At 48.0% G+C, this 23,084-nt stretch overlaps 1 protein-coding gene across 8 annotated transcripts in view; it reads left to right on the top strand.

The window, feature by feature from the left end:
- The window catches only part of LOC101041575 (E1A-binding protein p400), a 139,734-nt gene that overhangs the window by 44,574 nt on the left and 72,076 nt on the right, over positions 1-23,084 (top strand). For 7 of the 8 annotated variants that reach the window (XM_074402004.1, XM_074402000.1, XM_074402002.1 and 4 more), the window contains 9 exons: positions 975-1,160; positions 3,730-3,870; positions 4,352-4,430; positions 5,131-5,180; positions 5,560-5,617; positions 11,433-11,522; positions 18,582-18,689; positions 21,065-21,255; positions 21,625-21,802. In XM_074402004.1, coding sequence (XP_074258105.1) covers positions 975-1,160; positions 3,730-3,870; positions 4,352-4,430; positions 5,131-5,180; positions 5,560-5,617; positions 11,433-11,522; positions 18,582-18,689; positions 21,065-21,255; positions 21,625-21,802 — 1,081 coding nt within the window. The remainder of the gene's footprint in view (positions 1-974; positions 1,161-3,729; positions 3,871-4,351; positions 4,431-5,130; positions 5,181-5,559; positions 5,618-11,432; positions 11,523-18,581; positions 18,690-21,064; positions 21,256-21,624; positions 21,803-23,084) is intronic. The other variant, XM_074402003.1, reaches the window with a different exon arrangement.

Below are 23,084 nucleotides of genomic sequence, written 5' to 3'. Positions count from 1 at the left end.
CTGGCTAAGTTTTGTGTTTTTAGTAGAGATGGGGTTTTGCCGTGTTGGCCAGGATGGTCGTAATCTCTTGACCTCATGATCTGCCTGCCTTGGCCTCCCAAAGTGCTGGGATTACAGGCGTGAGCCACCGCGCCCAGCCACACATTTGGTTTGAATAGTCAGGAATGTGGTAGCATGAAACCGAATGCCTGGTCCGTTCACCATGGCTCGGGAAATGCAGAGACAAGTAGAAAACCAAGGGCTCGTCTTTTCTGTTGGAAGCAGACTCCTGGAGAAAGGCTGGTTTTTTTTGTGGTAGAGTCTGCAGTCTTGAGCTGCTTTCATACGGGCAGTAGACGAAGGGTGGGAGAGCTTGATGTGTCGGGGTCAGGCTTCAGCACTGGTGCCCTGCAGGTTGTGAGGCTCCGGAAGCCCCCGGTCTGCAGCCCTGTCCTTGAGAGTCACTGCCTAGCCCGGAGCACTTCCTTTGGGTTGGATGACTAAGCTTTTATTTTGTTCAGCTGCGTTAGGGGAATTGAAATGTGTATCAAAATAGAGTGTCACAAACCCCATGTTCCCCATTATCTGATTTTATCATAGTGATCACTATGCAGCTAGTCTCATTTCATCCATTCCACTCCCTTCCAGATTATTCAGAAGCAAATTCCAGGCATCATATGGTTTCCCTTGTAAATACTTTGGTAGAAGCTTGAGGTTTTAAAGTTTTAGTCTGTTTTATAGAGATGGGACAGGATTGTTGCTCCACCTTCTTCTGAGGCTCCTGGGAGGGTCACATGCTCCTAGACCTCTTCTAGAACCACTTGGACCTTTGTGTCCGAGTCTTAACTTTGATGTTAAACTGGGACCTGAGCTTTCTCTCTTCCTTAGTGCCTAACTGAGCTTCGTACGTAGTAGGGCTTCAGATTTCTGGGGTCTGAGTTGGTGGAACACACTCATCACATGCCGACCCCACGATCCACCATGCATCACCACAGGAGAACCAGGTGCATCAGCGCGTTGCGGAGCTGAGGAAAGCAGGTCTGTGGTCTCAGAGGCGTCTGCCAAAGCTGCAGGAGGCCCCACGCCCCAAGTCCCACTGGGACTATCTGCTGGAGGAGATGCAGTGGATGGCCACAGACTTTGCCCAGGAGCGGAGGTGGAAGGTGGCTGCTGCGAAGAAGGTGGGTTGACATGCGTGTGGCTGCTGTGCTGTGCGCGTGGGTGGGGCTGGAGTTTGCAGTGCTGTCAGCGATGGACAGGACTCCACACCCGCTTTATTTTGTTTTTTTCAGGTAGGATCTTGCTCTGTTGCCCATGCTGGAATGCCCAGCTAATTTTTGTGTTTTTTGTAAAGACAGGCTTTTGCCATTTTACCCAGGCTGGTCTTGACCTGGGCTTAAGTGACTGCTTGCCTTGGCCACCCAGAGTGCTGGGATTGCAGGCATGAGCCACCATGCCCGGCAGACTCACTCTAAATGCCTTGACTTGTGAAGTCTGGGAGGGATGCTTCTCTCTTGTTTGGAGAAGAACTGTGCTGTATACTTGGTCTCTGAGATGGTGTGTTCAGAGCCCAGCATGCATGGTTGGGATTAAGCCTGTGCTCCCCCACTGCAGCACTGGTATGGATTTAGCTTCCTTCTGTTGCCTGGCTTTGTCTGGAGGTTGGAGTTAGGATACCTCCAGTGCCACAGGTCCAGGCTGGTGACTGGAGCTGTTCAGGGAGCTGAGAGGCTAAGAGTTAGAAAGCCCCTGGTGCCAGTTGAGGGGCAGCAAGGGACTGTCGCAGGCTTTCCTACCTGCCTACACCGGCTCCTGCTCTTCCTCCTGGACTCCTGGTCTAGCTCTCTAGTTCCAGCTGGGAATTTATTTTCTCCTAACTGTTGCCAAAGCAGGTGCAGAGTTCTTGGGAGACTCTCTGAACGCTTTACTGCTGATACTAGAAAAGTAAGAACAAGTGGTAGATTTCTAGAAACCTCAGGCCTCAGGGGAAACAGCTGTGCTTTCACTGTGTGAAGAGCCACGGGCCTTCTTTGTCCTCCTTATCACCTGTCTCGGCCTCTGTTTCTTGGGCCCTAGGCCCTGCATTCGTATTTTCTGTACTCCTAAGGCTGTAGGCCGGTCCTGTGTCCCCTGTCCTCTCTACTCCCTTCCCTGAATTCTGCCGCGTGCTGTCTTCCTGTAGGTTAGGCAGAGAAAAGCTGAGACCACAGGGTGAGAACTGTGGGGTTCTGAGAGTCAAGGGTCTCAAGTCAGATTGACAGGCACTTCAGAAAAACCCAGATTCTTCCTTAAATCAGCCTTTCCACAAAGAAGGTAATCCCGAACATGGTGGACACCAGGCTGGACAGGGCGGGAGGCCGGACGTGTAGACACCAGGCTGGAAACAGAGACCAGGGCTGGACAGGGCAGGAGGCCAGACGTGTAGACGCCAGGCTGGACACATAGACCTGAGCTGGACAGGGTGGGAGGCCGGACGTGTAGACGCCAGGCCGGACACGTAGACCAGGGCTGGACAGGGCGGGAGGCCGGACGTGTAGACGCCAGGCTGGACACGTAGACCAGGGCTGGACAGGGCGGGAGGCCGGACGTGTAGACGCCAGGCTGGACACGTAGACCAGGGCTGGACAGGGCGGGAGGCCGGACGTGTAGACGCCAGGCTGGACACGTAGACCAGGGCTGGACAGGGCGGTAGGCCGGACGTGTAGACACCAGGCTGGACACGTAGACCTGAGCTGGACAGGGCGGGAGGCCGGACGTGTAGATGCCAGGCTGGATGTGTAGACGCCAGGCTGGACATGGAGACCTAGGCTAGACAGGGCGGGAGGCCAGACATGTAGACGCCAGGCTGGACACGTAGATTTGGGCTGGGCAGGGTGGGAGGCTGGATGTGTAGACGCCAGGCTGGACACGTGGATGCCGGGCTGGATGGGTTGGGGCTGGCTGACAGGCTGGAGTGGGAGCTGTTGGGGTGACTGAAGAGCAGTGCAGCATCTATGGGGCCCGGGCCGGGGCCACTTCTCAACAGCCAAGTAATGTACCCGCAGCCAGACCTGCCCTTCCCTGTGCCTCCTGCCTCTCCTGGGGCAGATCGGGGAGGCCGCGGAGCAGCCCACCCTGATCAGGGCCTGCGTTGACAACAGCGAGCACAGATCTACGTTGGAGGCTGAGTGGGAGCACGGCCTGTGTGCAGAGTCTCTGCGGCAGTTGAGTGCATTTCCATCCCCAGGACGGGCATAGGAGCGACAGCCATTGTGTTCTCAGGGCCCCAGAGGTTTTCTCATCTTAATTCTCACCACCTGCTTGAGGTTCTGTTGGTGGGTAAGTGCAGTGTCTGCACTTTTGAAAGCAGTTTGGCAATTTAAAGCAAAAGCCTTAAAATGTGAATTACCTCAGCCCAGTAATTCTTATATATGGTGTACCATTCATGAAATGAGGTCCGATGCGTGTTTATTGAATAAAGAGATGTTAATCGTCTATTACATGGGGAAGGAAGATCGTAGCACAATGTGATGTTTTCGTTTTGAGAAAAATATGTGTATTTAGTGGGAAAAACCACTTTTGGGAAAAGGCAAGCAACATGTCGACGGGCTTTGCGCGCACTCTTGTTTCTCCTAGTGTACCCTGAGAGCATGTGAGGATGTGTCTGCCCGTGAGTTGTGTGTGATTTTAGCCTGAGAAGATGTAAAAAAAGTTACATATCCTTTTTTTTCCAGCATGATAACACACAATTCTTGTACTTTTATTCACCAGCTTGTTAGAACTGTGGTGCGCCATCACGAGGAGAAACAGCTCCGTGAGGAAAGAGGGAAGAAGGAAGAGCAGAGCCGGCTGAGGCGGATCGCCGCCTCCACGGCCCGGGAGATAGAGTGCTTTTGGTCGAATATTGAACAGGCGAGTGCTGCGGTTTTCATGGGGACGTGAGAATCCGCCTGTCGGAGCTGGCGAGGCCGCTTCCCGGGGAGTGTGCACACTCCCCTGGGCCTTTGCTCACTGGCCTTTGAATGGCGGCGCGTGTCGGTGTCTGTCTTGCACGGAGATGGACCTCAGCGTGGCCGCGCTCTGAGGCGCTTCCTGCCGTGGAGGGGCTTTTGGGGTTGTCGTTCCAGGGTTAGTGCGGGTCACCACACGTGGTTACTTCTGGAGCGGCTGTTGGCTCTCTGTGTTTCCTTTCCTGAAATTTTAATTCTTATCTCACTACGTAGTAGAACCTGGGCAGGATGTAGTTAGAATGAAATACATGAGAAAGCACCAGGCTGACACGGCTGGAAAACGCTTACTCAGCTCAGCTTACGTGTTTTAGTGTTTCCTATGCAGAACCTCTGCAATTCCCATCTTTAGTAACAAGCTTATTTGTTTAATCCTTTGCATTTAGGTTGTGGAAATAAAACTACAAGTTGAATTAGAAGAAAAAAGGAAGAAGGCCTTAAATTTACAGAAAGTTTCCAGGAGAGGTATGATTTAAAAAAAAAAAGCCTCGCCACTGCTTGGGTGGTACTTTGTTCAGATTCTTTTCTCAGCAGGCAGTCTCCTGGCGCTGTGGCTTCCCACAGATGACGTTTGCTCATCAGCCAGCTGCCTGATTGTCACATTTCTCTTTGTGTGGCCATCCTAGTTTTATGCTTCAGTGCTTTTGAGATGTGTTAGTGAGAGTCAGGTTGGTAAACTCTGGGACACGCAACTGGAGTTGAGTCCCTGGAGAGTGAGCGGGGAGTTCACGGAGGCGTTTGCCATGCAGGAGGACCCCTGGGCATCGGCCTGTGTCACACCTCCCTGTCACCCTTCCTTTGATAGTTCTTTGGCAGCTGCCTCCACTTATTATATGCCACTCCACTTGGGACCTGTCCGGCACCAATGATGGCAGCATTCCTATTTCATTTGCCTCTGAGGATACCCCTGGGAGGGTGGGCATTGTGCTTCCCTGTTATCAGTGAGGAAACTGAGGCTGAGAGGTGGCTGCTGCTGAAGGTCATAGAGCCATAAGTTAGTAAAAACCACTTCCCTGCGTCATGAGGAGGAGGAGGAGGCGAAACTTACGTCTCCCTCCTTTCCCTGCACGTGTGTGGAGGCAGCAGGGGCCCCACCTGGAAAGCAGAGATGCCCTGGCCAAGCATGGGGAGCCTCGGAAACTGACCGCGTTCGTTGTCTCTCTAGGGAAAGAACTGAGACCCAAGGGTTTTAATGCATTCCAGGAAAGTTCTCTGGTAAGTTTGGGTTTGTCACTGTGCTGTGTGAGGAGTGGAAGCCGCTCCAATAGAGTGGGCCTTTTCCTTCTTACCTGGAGGAATTTGTAGGCTGTGACTGTGACTCCCTTTCATTATAGACTCAGTCTACTTTGAAAATAACCTGGTACGTTTAGCCTTAGTCTCATGTGGGGTGTTACTTTGGCAGGGACAGCTGGACACAGTGAGCGCCCATCATGTCCTCGCTCCCCCACTGCCCTGCCCCTCCTGACCCCAAATGGAGTCTGAGGGTGGCCCAGCAAGCTTGCCCCAGGGCTCCCCCTTCTCTCCTGGACTCTTCTGCCTTGGTTTTCCATTCTCCGTGTTTGGATCTCATGCTGGTGGTTTTTCTTCCTTTCAGGATCCAGGAATGTCTGGAAGGAAAAGAAAAGCCAGCACATCCTTGACTGATGACGAAGGTCTGTCCCCGCCGCCCCCCAGTGCCATCTTTGTTGTCTGCAGGGCTGCCGATGAGATCACACAGAGCTGTGGCCACTTGCAAGAGCTTTAACCTTGCCATGTTCAACTGGTTGAAAGTTCAACCTTTGTATTTATCCAGATGTCTCAGTGTAGAGAGCCCTTTTTGGTGTCTGTGGAGCATTTGGGATGCTTTCTGGAGCAAAATGGTTGTATGTGCTTTTGTGAGGTTTGGAAACTTGGATGCATCTTGGAGAGTGTTGGAGCCCCGTACTCATGTGGCACAGGGCCAAGACTGTTCTTGACCTTGAGAGGTGGCCATGGTATGTCCGGTGGTAGACCCATGGTTGCCAGCCAGTGGGATTTAAGGAGAAAGTCATGTGAATTTTAGATGTTGGCACCTCATTCAGATGAGAACAGATAGATACTTGAGCACTGGGCGTGTATGAGCCAGGGCCAGTCCATGGCCACCAATTCATAACCCATTTACATACCCATGTGGATTGGGTGTAGAAGTCCTCAGGACTGGTCTGGATTTTCAGAGACAGAGTGGGGAGCTGGAGTAGGGAGTTTGGAGAAACTTTCTTGGGTGCCTGTGTGGCAGTTCCTTTCAGGTGCCAGGTAAGACCTGTTGTTTCTCCGTTGGCTCTTTGGTCAGCGTCAGTGTGGATTTAATTGGCTTGATTTGGTGAAGTGTGTTAACTTTTCCAAATTTTTGAACATTGTTGTTTTGATATTGTTGATTTTTATTCGGAAGTCAACAGGGAGTTTGGCCAGATTGTTGTCATAAAACTGTCGGTATTCAGTTCTGCTACATATGACAGAAACAAAACAGCAGTGGTGCTGATGAGCGAGGACCCTGGGGGCACGTGGCACAGTACTGCTACGGCATTGTGGTGGCCTTCTTAGGCCCCGCCACTCCTCTCTTCTGTCCTGTGCCCAGTCTCCCCTTCAGACGTTCTCCTGGATTGGGCGGCTCCTGTAGCTCCAGCTACTCTCCCAGGGCAGGTAGTTCTTTTTTTTTTTTTTTTTTGAGACGGAGTTTCGCTCTTGTTACCCAGGCTGGAGTGCAATGGTGCCATCTCGGCTCACCGCAACCTCTGCCTCCTGGGTTCAAGCAATTCTGCCTCAGCCTCCTGAGTAGCTGGGATTACAGGCACGTGCCACCATGCCCAGCTAATTTTTTGTATCTTTAGTAGAGACGGGGTTTCACCATGTTGACCAGGATGGTCTTGATCTCTTGACCTCGTGATCCACCCGCCTCGGCCTCCAAAAGCGCTGGGATTACAGGCTTGAGCCACCGCGCCCGGCGGCAGGTAGTTCTTATAGCTCCAGCTACTCTCCTGAGGCAGGTGGTCCTGTAGCTTCAGCTGCTCTCCTGGGGCAGGTGGCTCCTGTAGCTCCAGCTACTCTCCTGAGGCAGGTGGTCCTGTAGCTCCAGCTACTCTCCTGGGGCAGGTGGCTCCTGTAGCTCCAGGTACTCTCCTGAGGCAGGTGGTCCTGTAGCTCCAGCTACTCTCCTGGGGCAGGTGGCTCCTGTAGCTCCAGGTACTCTCCTGGGGCAGGTGGTTTTGTAGCTCCAGCTACTCTCCCGAGGCAGGTGGCTCCTGTAGCTCCAGCTTGCTGTCTTGGACTGGTGGCTACTGTAACTCTTGCTACTCTCCTGGGGCAGGCAGGTGGCTCCTGCAGCTATAGGTACTGTCATCAAGGCTAGAGGAAGGGGTGACTTACAGGAGTAGAAAAGGTGCTTCCAGGCCAGTTGCTTGTTGAAAAGTCCTTCTGGAGGGCCCTAAGCAGGGATTCCGCTTGCATGTCACTGGCCAGGTTGCTGCGGATGGTGAAGTTGGGACCCGTGCCTCTCAGTGTAGGGAGCAGTGGGCTGCGGGGAGAGTGGAGTTGTTCCCTGAGGAGCAAATGGAGAGTAGATGCTTTTGGGCAGTTTGCAGTCTTGGTCACATACAGGGATGTACAATCATTTTCTTTATAGGCTTTTTTTTTTTTTAAGTCTCGCTCTGTTGCCCAGGCTGGAGTGTAGGGGTACGATCTTGGCTCACTGCAATCTCTGTCTCCTGGGGTGAAGCAATTCTCCCTGCCTCAGCTTCCCATGTAGCTGGGATTACAGGAATCCACCAGCACGCCCTGCTAATTTTTATATTTTCAATAGAGACGGGGTTTCACTCTGTTGGCCAGGATGGGCTCGATTTCCTGACCTCAGATGATCTGCCTGCTTTGGCCTCCCAGAGTGTTGGCGTGACAGGTGTGAGCCGCTGTGCCTGCCGCCTTTGCAGGCATTTAACTGATTGGGGAGCACCTGATGGGAGATGACTTAGTTTGGAAATTAGGGAGGCTCAGTAATAACAGCCTTGCATAATGTGCATGGGGCGAGGTCAGTTTTAACTTTATTTTGTGGGAGCATGTATTCTTTTCTTTCCTGACACTATTCAGTTTATACTGTTCATCTCTGGGTCTTACAAATAAAAATACAGTTGATAACTGTCAGGTCTAAAGCTGTGTGATCATGTCCCCTTCTTCACTCCATCTTTTCACCCAAACACATATCATCCAGTGAAGACAGGCAGTGATTTTTTTTTTTTTTTTTGAGACAGTGTCTCTGTCTGGTGCCCAGGCTGGAGTGCAGTGGTGTGATCTCACTGCAGCCTCCACCTCCCGGATTCATGTAATTCTCCTGCCTCAGCCTCCTGAGTAACTGGGGATTACAGGCGCATGCCACCACACTCAGCTAATTTTTGTGTTTTTAGTAAAGTTGGGGTTTTACCATGTTGGTCAGGATGGTCTCGAACTCCTGACCTTGTGATCTACCTGCCTCGGCCTCCCAAAGTGCTGGGATTACAGGCTTGAGCCACTGTGCCCGGCTGATAGGCAGTGATTTTAGCTGCAAACACACGAATCTCAGAGCAGCTTAGGAGGCTGGAATGGAGAGGAAGAGTGCACTTATCTCCTGCTGGAGTGCTTGCCAGGTGCCAGCTGCTGCCGAGCTCTGTTTGTTTTTTAATTTTTTTTTCTTTTCCTTCTCTTCTCTTTTCTTTTCTTTTTCTTTATTTCTTTCTTTCTTTTCTTTTTTTTTTTTGACACAGCTTCTCACATTGTCACACAGGCTGGATTGCAATGGTGAGATCTCAACTCATTGCAACCTCTGCCTACTGGATTCAAGCCATTCCCCCACTTCAGCCTCCTGAGTAGCTGGCACTACAGGTGCACCACTATCATACCTGACTAATTTTCGTATTTTCTGGTAGAGATCGGGTTTCACCATGTTGGCCAGGCTGGTCTCCAGCTCCTGACTTCAAGTGATCTACCTGCCTTGGCTTCCCAAAGTGCTGGGATTATAGGTGTGAGCCACCATGCCTGGCCTGGTGCTGAATTCTATTTTTTTTTTTTTTTTTTTTTTTTTGAGACGAAGTCTAACTCTGTTGCCCAGGCTGGAGTGCAGTGGCACGATCTCGGCTCACCGCAACCTCTGCCTCCTGGGCTCAAGCAATTCTCTGCCTCAGCCTCCTGAGTAGCTGGGATTACAGGTGCCCACCACCATGCCTGGCTAATTTTTTTTTTTTTTTTGAGACGGAGTTTCGCTCTTGTTACCCAGGCTGGAGTGCAATGGCGCGATCTCGGCTCACCGCAACCTCCGCCTCCTGGGTTCAGGCAGTTCTCCTGCCTCAGCCTCCTGAGTAGCTGGGATTACAGGCACACGCCACCATGCCCAGCTAATTTTTTGTATTTTTAGTAGAGACGGGGTTTCACCATGTTGACCAGGATGGTCTCGATCTCTCGACCTCGTGATCCACCCGCCTCGGCCTCCCAAAGTGCTGGGATTACAGGCTTGAGCCACCGCGCCCGGCCTTGGTCTCGATCTCTTGACCTCGTGATCCACCCACCTCGGTCTCCCAAAGTGCTGGGATTACAGGCGTGAGCCACCGCGCCCAGCCCGAATTTTTATATTTTTAGTAGAGACAGGGTTTCACCATCTTGGCCAGGCTGGTCTTTAACTCCTGACGTGATCTACCCACCTTGGCCTCCCAAAGTGCTGGAATTACAGGCGTATGCTACTGTGCATGGCCTATTATTTTTTCAAACAAAGTCTCACGCTGCCATCCAGGCTGGAGTGCAGTGGCACAGTCTCGGCTCATTGCAACCTTCGCTTCCCGGGTTCGAGTGACTTTCCTGCCTCAGCCTCCCAAGTAGCTGAGACTACAGGCACGGACCACCATACCCAGCTAATTTTTGTATATTCAGAAAAGATGGGATTTCACCATGTTGGCCAGGCTGGTCTTGAACTCCTGAACTCAGGTGATCCGCCCACCTTGGCCTCCCAAAGTGCTGGGATTATAGGTGTGAGCCACCACACCCTGCCTAGTACTGAATTCTAGACAGCTTCATTCTGCAGTGGGGTGAATTGAACTCTAGCCTTTCAGACAAGAGAAGCGCAACAGAATCCAGGAGGTTTGTGTCTTTCTGGCTACCTGGAAAAGCATTAGGCCATTTCTTTATGAGGGACACCTTTTCTCTGACCTGCACTCTGGGAGCTGTTGTTGGCTTTATGTAGATTGACCTCTCGACTTTTCCTTATTTTCTCACGTTTTCCCGAGCACATTTCTGTACAGGCATGCATTTCTTAACGGCAGGGATACATTCCGAGAGATGCGTTGCCGGGCAGTTTTGTTGTTATGTGAACGTACGAAGTGCTCACTCAAACCTAGGTGGTGCAGCCTGCCGAGCACCTCAGCTAGATGGTGGGGCCTGTGCCTCCAGCTACAGACCTGCCCACACGTGACTGCTGAATACTGTGGGTAACTGGACACCATGGTATTTGTGCATCTAGACATACCTTGACGTAGAAAAGGTAATGTAAAGATGCAGTACGACAGTCTTACAGGGGTCCCCTTGCACATGCCGTCTGTTGTTGGCAGAAGCGTCACTATGTGGTGCTTAGGTAGATTGAAACAGACTTTTGCTTAATGCCTAAAGATGCCTTAAGGTAACTCAGAGAGGGTCAAATTAACTACTCCAGGTCTTCTTCACTTTTCCAAAGCTCTCCACTCTGGAAACAAAGTGATCAGAGGGCAGAAGAAATGGCAGAGGTGTTTCCAAGAGGAGGGGATGGCCTGGCCTTTCGTGAGCCAGCAAGGTGTCGAGTAGTTTGGATGGTGGGAATGGAGAGAGAGAGATTGTGAGAGAAGAAAAGAACCAGCTGAGAGGAGAGACGGTGCAGGTCTCTTACAGGCCCCCAGATGGGGTGAGAGTCTGTGGACAGAGGGAGTTTGGCTGCAGGGCTGCTGGTAGCTGCTCTTTTCTCTGCCAGGAGCCAAGACCTCTAGGGCGAGTGAGGTGTGAGGTTCAGGGCTGGAGGTCTGAAGAGAGTGGAGCTGGCTTGCACTGGTCATTGTGGAGGACAGGCGAGCCGGGGAGAGTGTTAGCCCAATGTGGCTGAGCCTCTGGACGTGGATGATGATGAGTTCACGGTGATCCCGGCTGGCGTGCTTGTGGGCTTTTCCACAGTGGTGCTCTGCAGGAAGGTGGGAAGGTTGACAGCATTCCATCTGTTGGCCTGAAGAAGGTCTGCTGTGTATTGAAAAACCAGGGCTGTCATTCATGGCCTGCAATGGAAGGAGAAAGATGGTTTCAGTTTCCTACTCGCTAAATTAAACGATCATTTCCAAATTAAACCTGAGAAGTTTAAGAGCTCAGTTTCAATTTCTTTAATAGCGATGCAAAAGAATTCTCAAGCTGTATAGTGTGTAATGAGTAACAGACGCTCAAGTGGTGTTGCCTCTCAGTGACGCTTGCTGATGACCATTGTAGTGGATGACGAAGAGGAGACAATTGAAGAGGAGGAAGCCAACGAAGGCGTTGTGGACCACCAGACAGAACTTTCTAATCTAGCCAAGGAAGGTAGGCTGCTGCTACCTTATTAAACATTCAGGGGGTACAAAGAAACATTTAAAACATGTGGGATGTGGGTAATAACATATGAAGCACCAGCAGCACTGCCTGGTTTAGGAAAAGCAGGCGCTGTGTGCCTCCTGCTGCTCTCATGCCCTGGAGCTCCTGGCCCTCCTGGGTTGTGTCTCGGACACTGCCCTGGCTTCCTTCCCGGCCACCTGCATGTGTCTCCCTGAGTGTACTGCGCATCTGGAGTGTGTGAGAACTTTACCGATGAACCCGCAGGGCTCTGCAAGCTTGCCTCTCCCCTCTCTGTGTCCTGAGTTTCATCCCCAGTGTTGTGTGTTGCTGTCAGTGCATTCATTGTCATTGCCAAGCAGGATTCTTGGTGTAAATATGTCAGCGACTCTTTTTTGTGCCGTTCGTGGCCATTCAGCTGGTTCCCTGTGTTTCCTGTGAGCGTTCTCCTGTTCCCCAGGCACGTGTGCAGGAGTGGCTTGCCTGTGCTCATGGGAACGAGTGACTGTGATTTAGAGTGGGTGTGCCAAGCTCCACATCTCAGGAAGGAACACTCTTTTAAAAAACAAATTATATATTTTGAAATGGTGTTGCCATTCTCTGATTGCCATAACACATCTCAGAAACTCTTGCTGCTGTCTGCCACACTGCGGGTAAAGTGGCTTCTTGTGGTTTTCAGTTGCAGTTCCCTGAAAACTTAAGTGAAGCATCTTTTCACGTTTCTTCTTTTGTCTGTGTTCGGATCATTTTGGTGTTGAGTTTTCTTTCCCTATTGACTTACTGATGAAGGTCTTATATATTCTGGACATGAATTCTTTGTCGGTTCTGTGGTCCAGTGACATTTTCCCAGTTGGTGGTGTGTCTTTTCACTCTTTACAGTACTTTTTGATGAAAGGCGGTCTAAATTTTAGCATATAACAAGTCCTCATTTAATGTTGTCAATAAGTTTCTGGAAACTGCAACTTTAAGTGAAATGATGTTATATTCGTGTTGTTTTATTACAGCCACAAGGAAAAAAATTGGTTTTGTTATAGTTGACCCTTGAACAACGTGGAGACGAGGAGTGCTGACCCATCCCCACGCCTGCTCCGTCGAAAATTTGCATGTAGATTTGGATTCCTCCAAAACCTAGTACTAAGAGCCCTGATAGCCCGCTGTTGACGGGAAGCCTTATCAGTCACAGAAACAGTCTATGAACACATACTTTTTTTTTCTTTTTCTTTTTTTTTGAGACAGAGTCTCATTCTGACATCCAGGCTGGAGTGCACTAGTGGGATCACAGCTCACCGCAGCCCTGACTTCCTGGGCTCAACTGATCCTTCCACCTCAGGTTCCCAAGTAGCTGGGACTATAGGTGCATGCTACCATGCCTGGCTAATTTCTGTGTTTTTTGTAGATACGGGATTTTACCGTGTTGCCCAGGCAGGTCTCAAACTCTTGGGCTCAAGCAAGCCTCCCATCTTGGCTTTACAAAGTGCTGAGTTTACAGGTATGAGCCATTATGCCTGGCCTATTTTGTATGTTATGTGTATTTAATATTATGTACTGATTTCTTTTTTTTTTTTTTTTTTTTTGAGATAGAATCTTGCTCTGTTGCCCAGGCTGGAGTACAGTGGCGTGATCTTGGCTCACTGCAACCTCTGCCTCCTGGGTTCAAGCGATTCTCCTGCCTCAGTCTCCTGAGTGGCTGGGACTACACTGTGTGCCACCACGCCCAGCTAATATTGTTTTGTATTTTTAGTAGAGACAGGGTTTCACTGTGTTAGCCAGGATGGGCTCGATCTCCTGACCTCGTTGATTTGCCAGACTTGGCCTCTCAAAGTGTTTCTCTTGTAGGTGGATATTGCATGCTATGTTGTTTGTTTGAGATGGAGTCTTGCTTTGTCACTCAGGCTGGGGTGCAATCTCAGCTCACTGCAACCTCTGTCTCCCGGATTCAAGCGATTCTCCTACCTCAGCCTCCTGAGTAGCTGGGACTACAGGTGCCTGTGACTACACCTGGCTGATATTTGTATTTTTAGTAGAGACAGGGTTTCACCATGTTGGCCAGGCTGGTCTCCCAACTCCTGACCTCAGGTGATCCACCTGCCTCAGTCTTCCGAAGTGCTGGGGTTACAGGCATGAGCCACCGCGCCCAGCCTTCATACATTAAATTGAGGAATATGACTTTTTCTTTTCTTCATAGTCACATTTTCTAAGAATTTCTTTATTTCATCTAAATTTTAAAATTTATTGGCACACGTTGTCAATAATTTCTCCTTACAGTGTTTCCGAACGTGGCTGTGTTTGTATGTCTGCCCCTTCTTTCCCCTAATACTGTGTGTTTATGCCTCTCTGTTTTCTTGATAGTTTTGTTCAAGAGTTTGTCAGTTTCTTTTCTTCTTTTTTTAAAACTGGAGCCTGTATATTGTTTTCTGTTTTGTTGTTTCTGCTCTTATATTTCTTTTTTAAAAATAATGTCTTTTTCTGAATTTTTAACTTGGATGACTAGCTTACTAATTTTCATTAGCTCATTAATATAAACATTTAAGGATCTAAATTTTTCTATAAACTGCTTTAGCTGAATCTCATGTTTATTATTCAGTTTTAAATATTTTCTGATATCCCTTGCATATATTTTTTATTGACTCATGAGTTATTTAGAAGGATGTTCTTAATTTCCAAACAATACAGGGTTTTCAATATATATATTTTATTATTATTCTATATTAACTACATTTTGATCAGACAGTGAATTTATGGGATTCTCACTAACTTGGATTTTGTTGAGGTGGATTTTGAATGGACCTGTTTGTGAACATTCCATCTATGCTTTAAAGCCTCATGCCTTCGTCAGGTTATGGTGCATTTTCCCTGAGTCCCCCAGGTACAACTTGTGGATTGCATTATCCAGTTCTTCTTATTCTTACTGATGATTTTTGTCTCCTTGCTCTATCAGTTACTGAGAGAGGTATGTTAAAATTTCCCATTATGATAGTGAGTACCTGTTTCTCCTTTATGTCAGTTTTCATTTTATATATTCTGAGACTGTGTTGGTATGTGCATATATAGATTTAGAATTGTTATCCTATCACTTTATCATTTTTACTTGATTCTAGATAATTCCATCACATCTGTTTTCTATTTTATGAATTCTCTTTTCAGCTTTTCCTAGTCTTTTGTTAACCCATTGATTGAGTGTTAAATTCCAGTTACCAGTTTAAGACATTCCCAATGGTTGTTTTAGAAAACCTACATGGAATTTAAAAATTATCTCTGTATTCACACTTTCAATCATCTTTTTTGTTTCTTCAGATATAAAGTTTTATCATCTGTGCCTGATAACTGCATGGATGACGTTTTTGCAGGTCTGATCCTGCTGTCATTTATGAATCCTGGTTTCTCCTGATGGTACATTGTTTCCTAGTATACTTTGTGATTTTTGACAATTTATTGGAACTTTGTTGTGGCAGTTTCTTCAGGCCTGACACTGAGGGAGTTTCCTCTAGAGAGAGTTGCTGCTAACTTCTAATCTGTGTGTTTATTTTTATTTCTGGAACGGTCCATGTGCAGTATGTTCTTCTGTGAAGTGTGTCTCTTGTAAACAGCATTTAGTTGGTCTCTGCTGCCCCTCAGTTTATTCTAACATCTTTATGTCTCTGAATTGGAATGTTTAGTACATTTGTATTAAATTTAAGCCTGTTCTATTAATAGTTGGGCCTAGATCTCTCATAATTTTAAAATTTGTTTTATATTTTCTCCCCGTTCTTTAGTCATCTCTTTTTTAAGTTACCTTAAGCATCAGTCAGGTATTTACAAATTGTTTCATTTCCTCTTCTCTGTTAGCTTTCTGTATTCTTGTTAGTGGCTATCTGATTATGGCATGCATTCTTGACTTATTAGAGTACCTGTTAAATTAGCACTGTAGTAGTCTCTGTGGGGCAGAATTTGGGAGCAGCCTTGCTGGGTGATTGTGGTCCAGGTCTCCTGTGAAGATGGTCTTCAGAAGGCTTGAGGTGGCAGGCTGGAGGATGCCATTCCAGGCGGGCTCATTCTGTGAGCTGATGGGCTCTGCTTGCATGCTGAGGGCAGGTCGACTGACCTCCTGACCTGGGGCTGGTATCCCCAGGTATCCATGAGGGAGCAGGATAGACACTGTTGTATCTCTTTTTTTTTTTTTTTTTTTTTTGAGACGGAGTTTCGCTCTTTACCCAGGCTGGAGTGCAATGGCGCAATCTCGGCTCACCGCAACCTCCGCCTCCTGGGTTCAGGCAATTCTCCTGCCTCAGCCTCCCGAGTAGCTGGGATTACAGGCATGCGCCACCATGTCCAGCTAATTTTTTGTATTTTTAGTAGAGACAGGGTTTCACCATGTTGACCAGGATGGTCTCGATCTCTTGACCTCGTGATCCACCCGCCTTGGCCTCCCAAAGTGCTGGGATTACAGGCTTGAGCCACCGCGCCCGGCCTGTCGTATCTCTTATAACAGTCTTGGAAGTCACATGCTGTCATTCTCACATATGGTGGTCACACCAGTCAGGCTAGGTCAGTGTGGGAGAGGCCAGGAGTGAACAGCTGGAGGTGGGGTTCCTGGGCATCCCATTGTCTTTTCTTTTTTTTTTTTTTTTTGAGACAGAGCCTTTCTCTGTCGCCAGGTGCCAGGCTGGAGTACAGTGGTGCGATCTTGGTTCACTGCAACCTTCGCCTCCCAGGTTCAAGCAGTTCTCCTGCCCCAGCCCCCCCAGTAGCTGGGACTACAGGTATGCACCACCACACCCAGCTGATTTTTGTGGTTTTTAGTAGAGATGGGGTTTCACCATGTTGGCCAGGATGATCTCAATGTCTTGACCTTGTGATCCGCCCGCCTCTGCCTCCCAAAGTGCTGGGATTACAGGCGTGAGTCACCACATCTGGCCCATTGTCTTTATAGTATCACATTGAATCCATGAACAGAGCCTCTCATTGGGTCAAGGCTTCTTTCGTGGTCTTCAGGAACCCATTTGAGCTTTCTTGACAGATATGTGGTGCAGTTTTGAAAGTTTAATTCTAAGTATGTTTAGCTCTTCATATCCATGGGTTTTAATATTTACCCAAAAAAGTGAAAACTAAGAATACATCTGGGTGTGGTGGCTCACACCTGTAATCCTGGCTACTTGGGAGGCTGAGGCAGGACTATCACTTGAGCCCAGGAGTTCAAGTTCAGCCTGGGCAATGTAGCAAGACCCCATCTCTCAAAATAACCGAACAGCCAACCAAAAAAAAACCCCAAACCAAACAAACCCAAATAACAGTACAACAATTAAAAGGATACCAAAAAAATAGCATAGCAACTATTTACATAGCAGTCACATTCTGTTAGGTATGTTAAGTAATCTAGAGATGATTTAAAGTATATGAGAGGATGTGTGTAGGTTACATGCAAATACACATCATTTTATGTAAGGTACTTGAGCATCCTTGGATTTTGGTATCCGAGAGGGGCCTTGGAACCAACTCCTCAAGGATACTGAGGGATGACTGTATTTAATTTTCTGTCTAAACGGGTTTTTTTTTTCTTCTGTTGCATTTTCTAATTTATATATGTGGAGGCTGATTTCTGTGTATTGTTTGTTCTGAGACACCTTCCAGAATTATCCTGTTATTGGAAGTTTTGGTTGGTCAGCTTGTTTTTCCTACTTATGTATAGCATCATGTGCTATAGGGGTGCATCCCAGCATTTTGCACTGGAAGCATCAGACAGGAAAGGTGAAAGCACCTTGTTAGGAGCACCGTGGACGCACTTCCTGGATTCTACAGCCAGCATTTACTTTCACTTGGCTCCATTATGTCTCTGTCCATCAAGCCAGTGTGGCGAATATTTGACATCCTGAGCAAATGAATTCAGAGGGTGCTTGGTAGTCTTGAGTGGACAGTGCCTTTAATGTGGTCCTTGTGGGATGCTTGTCCATGGCATTTGTTGTTTTGGCTCAACAGTCTTTATTGACATAAAATATACATGCAGACAGGCTCACATAGCACAGGTACACAGCCCAATTAAAGTGTTTCCCCTGTTACGTCTGCCACTGTGTGAACGTTCTTTAAACAGGAATCTGGGTGTACATTTCTGTTGTTTCTCTGGATGGACTCACTAAAGTGGGAAATTATGGGGTTGAGGACATTGGATTCCAAAGCCCATCAGCTTTCCTTGTTGATTTCCAGAAAAATCCAGCCAGTTTATACCATTATCAGCAGTGTGTGAGAGTATCTAATTCATCATAATTCCCCAGTGTTTTGATTTTAAGATGGTTGGTGATTTGATAGCAAACAAACTGTGCACTGATTTCCAGGGGGTGATCAATGAAGTAATACCTTTATACTTGTGTGTGTGCAACAGTTTCCTGTCCTTTGTCCATTGTGATTGGGGTATTTAAGCAGTTAGGATGACTGCTTTATAAAGGAAGCTTAACTATGTTTTATCATCTTTTTGAACGTTTTTGCTGTTTTTTATTTGATGTTTTGTATATTTATGTGTCATCTCCATTAGTTATTTCCTATCAATGGTGTTCATTTTTTACATTTTTATTTATTAGTCTACAGTGTTACTGTTCATTTAGATTATTTCAGATATTTTAATTATATGAATATGATTGAGTTTCTATTATTTCAAAGATTCTCATCTTTATAGAGAAAATATTTTATATATTTTAAAATTTGCATAAATTTCAGGGGAGCAGGTACATTGTTGTTCCCTGGCTGTGCTGTGTGGTGGTGAAGTGCGGGCCTTTGGTGTGTCCATGACCCAAGTGTGTATTGTGCTCACTAAGTAATTTCTCATCATTCCTCTCCCACCCCTCAAGAAATGTTTTAGATCTTTTATCAGTAATGGGTAACCATTTTAGTTTTTAGAAAAACAAATGTGCTTTTAGACAATAGAATCTTTTTCCAAGGAGTGATCTAAAGTGGGAAAAGGAAGACGTGTGTGAGAGGAAGCCTCTTGCCCTTATTGTGATTCTTCCGGTCACTGCTGCTTCCCAATTTAAATGACAGTTGTTGTTATAAAGTAACAGCCCTTCTGCCCACAACCCTCTGCAGCTGAGCTGCCCCTCCTGGACCTGATGAAACTGTACGAAGGTGCCTTCCTGCCGAGTTCTCAGTGGCCCCGGCTGAAGCCTGATGGCGAGGACACGAGTGGAGAGGAAGGTGCGCTCCTAGCCTTTGGAAGAATTCAGGGTTCAAAGTAGAGACCAGAGTACTTACTGTGGGGCTAAAGGCCCCACAGGGTCATGGGGTGTCCCTTATGCTGTGCTGAGGCGCAGGATCTGAGAAAGAAAGAGACAGGACACAGAAGTACGAGGAAAACGCAGCTGGGCTCAGGGGCCACGCCACCTATGAGCAGAGTCAGGCGAGGCCCCGAATGTCCAGAAGCGTGAGTATTGATTGTGCATAGGTTAGGGGCAGGGCAGTGAGTGAAGTCATCTTTAAGGATAGTGATAGGGTCGTGAGCAGTAAAACATGGGGTCCACCCCCATGAGGTCACCGAGGCCAGGAGGCGGACAGTGCACAGCAAGGGGCCCGTTCCCACGAAGGCAAGAGCCGTGTGCAGTAAGGGGTCCACCCCCATCAGGTCACCGAGGCTTGAAGGTGGGCCGTGCTCAGTGAAGAGGGTGCAGTGTGCAATACCTCTATCTATGGGCAAACTAGTTCTAAGAAGATTTATAGGAGGATGCTTAAGTCACACAGCAGTAACAGAGCTGTCAGGGTTACCACCACCTGCTAGTTCTATAGGCAGATGCTTTTCGAGCAGCACAGTAGCAAGAGCTGATAAAGTTCACAGTCCCCAAGGTGGATTGCCGTTCTGAGGGCAGCCTTCCACGAGAACTGGAGCAAGGTCCTACAGCTCCTTTATCAGGAGGAGTGGCTCTCGCCCCAAGCCTGCCATACAGCGGGTATCTTTATGATACTGAACGCGGCCTCCTGGGCCATGGATTCTTGTCCTGGTATAACTGTCTTCCCTTAAACCATGCTCTGCACTGTGTCTGCTCTAGGCATTCCTCTGATTATCAGCTACTTATTTCTTTTTTTTTTTTTGAGACAGAGTTTCGCTTTTGTTACCCAGGCTGGAGTGCAATGGTGCGATCTCGGCTCACCGCAACCTCCGCCTCCTGGGTTCAGGCAATTCTCCTGCCTTAGCCTCCTGAGTAGCTGGGATTAAAGGCACGTGCCACCATGCCCAGCTAATTTTTTGTATTTTTAGTAGAGACGGGGTTTCGCCATGTTGACCGGGATGGTCTCGATCTCTTGACCTCGTGATCCACCCGTCTCGGCCTCCCAAAGTGCTAGGATTACAGGCTTGAGCCACCGCGCCCGGCCTTATTTCTTAATTCATGCTCTGTACTGTGTCCACTCTAGCCATTCTTCCAATTATGAACTAAGATATAATTATATATATATGTGTGTGTTGTGCAGGGAAATATTCTTTAGGCACTCATACTATCAACTGTTATATGATTATATATAGAGGATTATATAAGGGGAAATAACTGAGTAGTAACACTGTAAAGTGAGATATTCTTCAAGCCCTAATTCTGTAAACTAATATATGATTATATAAAGGATTATATAAATGGAAATAACTGAGTAGTAACACTATAAACTGAGGTATTCTTCAGGCCTTTATTGTGCCACGGTTCTGCTTAGCTCTCTTCCCTCGGTACCTATATGGAGGGTTACCCACACTTACAAAGACTTAAAATAAGATTTAGAAAATTTCTTTTAGTTTGATAAAGGAAAAAATTATAAATATTTAATAAGTAACTTTATATTGGATAGAATTTTATTAAATTCTGTGCTTTTAATTTATTAACCTGGCACAGTTATTGGGGCACTTGATTATGTTGTGAAGGATGTAGAAATATTTTTTCTAGATTTATAAATATCATTGATTTATGGACCTAGGTATCATATTTATTCATGCTGTGCTGTGTTTAACACAGCAGCTTTGAGTAGTTTACTTTACTTGTTATTAGACCTTCTAAACGGATGCCTAGAGCACCAGAAAAGGTCTGCCTTTCCTGCTCTCACTGCAGCTGTTGGGACTTAGACACCGAATGTGAGTTGGGGAGGGGCCCTAGGAGCCCTGGGGAGGTCAGGCCTCACCAGACCCCAGGCTGCCAGCAGGACCAGAGGAGGGAGAGGCAGGTTTAGCCTCCTCCTGGTTTCCCACATTTTTCTTTCTCGGTAATAGAGGAGAGATCCCTAAACCCTGAGACACTTACATGTATCGCTCCGTGATACCAGCTCCTAATTGCTATGGAGACATTTTCCAAATCCCAGACTACTTGGGACAAATACTCTTGGAGGGCTTTCCAGAATAGTCCTCGGTTTGATAGTTCCATAAGAGTTCTCGCCCATCAATCAGATGGCATTGTTAGATGTAAAATGGATACAAACAAAAAACCATTGCCTAATTCTGTATTCGAAGTCATTGGATTTGATAAACTTTTCTGTTTTAGAAACGGTTTGGGTTTATGAAGCCCTCTGAGCCGCCCCCACTTCTCCTTGTTTTCTTGTTGCAGATGCAGATGACTGTGCAGGCGACAGGGAGAGTTGCAAGGACTTGGTTCTCATCGACTCGCTTTTCATCATGGATCAGTTCAAAGCTGCCGAGAGAATGAACGTTGGGAAACCCAACGCCAAGGACATTGCGGAGGTCACTGCAGTGGCTGAAGCCATACTGCCCAAGGGCAGTGCTCGGGTCACAACCTCGGTGAGGCGCTGGGCTTTCAAGTGTGGGATGAGACAGAGCGCATAGCATAGTGAGTCATGAGAAAAGCTTTTCCTCTTTCCAGACTCTGTCCCAACTGCAGAAGTTGTCATTAAAAGCAATTCTTCATGTGCCTGTAGTCCTAGGAGGGTGAGGTAGGAGGATCTCTTGAGCCCACATGTTCAGGTGTTCAGGACCAGCTTGAGTGACATAACGAGATCTGGTCTCCAAAAGAAGCAGTTCTTCCTCTTCCTGTTTTCCGTAGATCACTTTCTAATTAGTTTATCATGTGACTGTTGATTTCAGTTTTCAGAAAAAGTTGGGGTGAGTATTTTGACCAGCAGTCATTCTTTGATTTATTCATCACTGCAGGTAAAATTTAACGCTCCGTCTTTATTGTATGGGGCTCTCAGAGATTATCAGAAGATCGGCCTGGACTGGCTGGCCAAACTCTACCGGAAGAATCTCAACGGCATATTGGCGGATGAAGCTGGGCTGGGTAAAACAGTGCAGATCATTGCTTTTTTTGCCCACCTAGCTTGTAATGAAGGTAAGAGTTTGCTACTTTTTTGAACAATACCCATTTGCTAAGACTTACTTGTGTTTGATGGGAGTATGGGGACTTGGCCATCTTCTCTTCTTCTTAGCTTCTGTCCTCTGACCTCAGCAAATTGAGGCTCAGCAGTATTCATTGTATGAATGAATAAAAAACTTGTTCATAGTTAACTCAGTAATTACTAGTGAAAATCTAATATAATACAGAGGCTTGTGAGGCTGTGACTGAACCTTGTGACTGCAGGGTGAGGTCACCCTGCAGTGTGTGTCCAGCAGAGCAGAAGGTCCACGTCCTGTGCTGCTTCTAGACTGCCGTGAACCCACCGTTGGGCTCTCCGCCGTGTGGGGTGGTTTGTGGCCACATCCTGGCTCGCTGTGTCCTGCTCACGTTGTCTTGTACGCGCCTCCTCTTGTCTCTCTTGCTGGGATTTCATCTGTCAGTGGGGCAGCATTTCCAGCCCACTGCTCGCGTGCCTCAGGAAATGGGCCTGGGTACCGTGTGTGAGCTCAGCCTCTGTGTGGCAGCCCCAGCTGGTTCCTTACCCTCCTGACTTCTAGCCGGTGCGCGGCTCGTGTAGGCGCTCCCTCTCCTCACCCTTCTGGCCGGTGCGCCGCTGGTGTAGGCGCTCCCTCTCCTCACCCTTCTAGCCGGTGCGTGGCTCGTGTAGACGCTCCCTCCCCTCACCCTTATAGCCGGTGCACGGCTCGTGTAGATGCTCGCTCTCCTGACTCTTCTAGCCGGTGCACAGCTTGTGTAGATACTTGACTCTTCTTGCTGGTTTCGTATTTTTAGTACAGACGGGGTTTCTCCATGTTTGTCAGGCTGGTCTCAAACTCCTGACCTCAGGTGATCCACCCGCCGTGGCCTCCCAAAGTGCTGGGATTAAAGGCATGAGCCGGCCGGGCGCGATGGCTGACGCCTGTAATCCCAGCACTTTGGGAGGCCGAGGCGGGTGGATCACGAGGTCAAGAGATCAAGACCATTCTGGTCAACATGGTGAAACCCCATCTCTACTAAAAATACAAAAAATGAGCTGGGCATGGTGGCGTGTGCCTGTAATCCCAGCTACTCAGGAGGCTGAGGCAGGAGAATTGCCTGAACCCAGGAGGCGGAGGTTGTGGTGAGCCGAGATCGCGCCATTGCACTCCAGCCTGGGCAACGAGAGCGAAACTCCGTCTCAAAAAAAAAAAAAAAGAATAAAGGCATGAGCCACTGCACCTGCCACGAACCCACCTGTGGTTTGTGGCACACATCCTGGATCCCTGTACCCTCCTCA

The sequence above is a fragment of the Saimiri boliviensis genome, chromosome 7 (genome assembly GCF_048565385.1).
Source record: "Saimiri boliviensis isolate mSaiBol1 chromosome 7, mSaiBol1.pri, whole genome shotgun sequence".
NCBI lineage: Eukaryota > Metazoa > Chordata > Mammalia > Primates > Cebidae > Saimiri > Saimiri boliviensis.
Note: the sequence above shows the minus strand (reverse complement) of the source record. Positions and strands in the feature narration are given on the sequence as shown.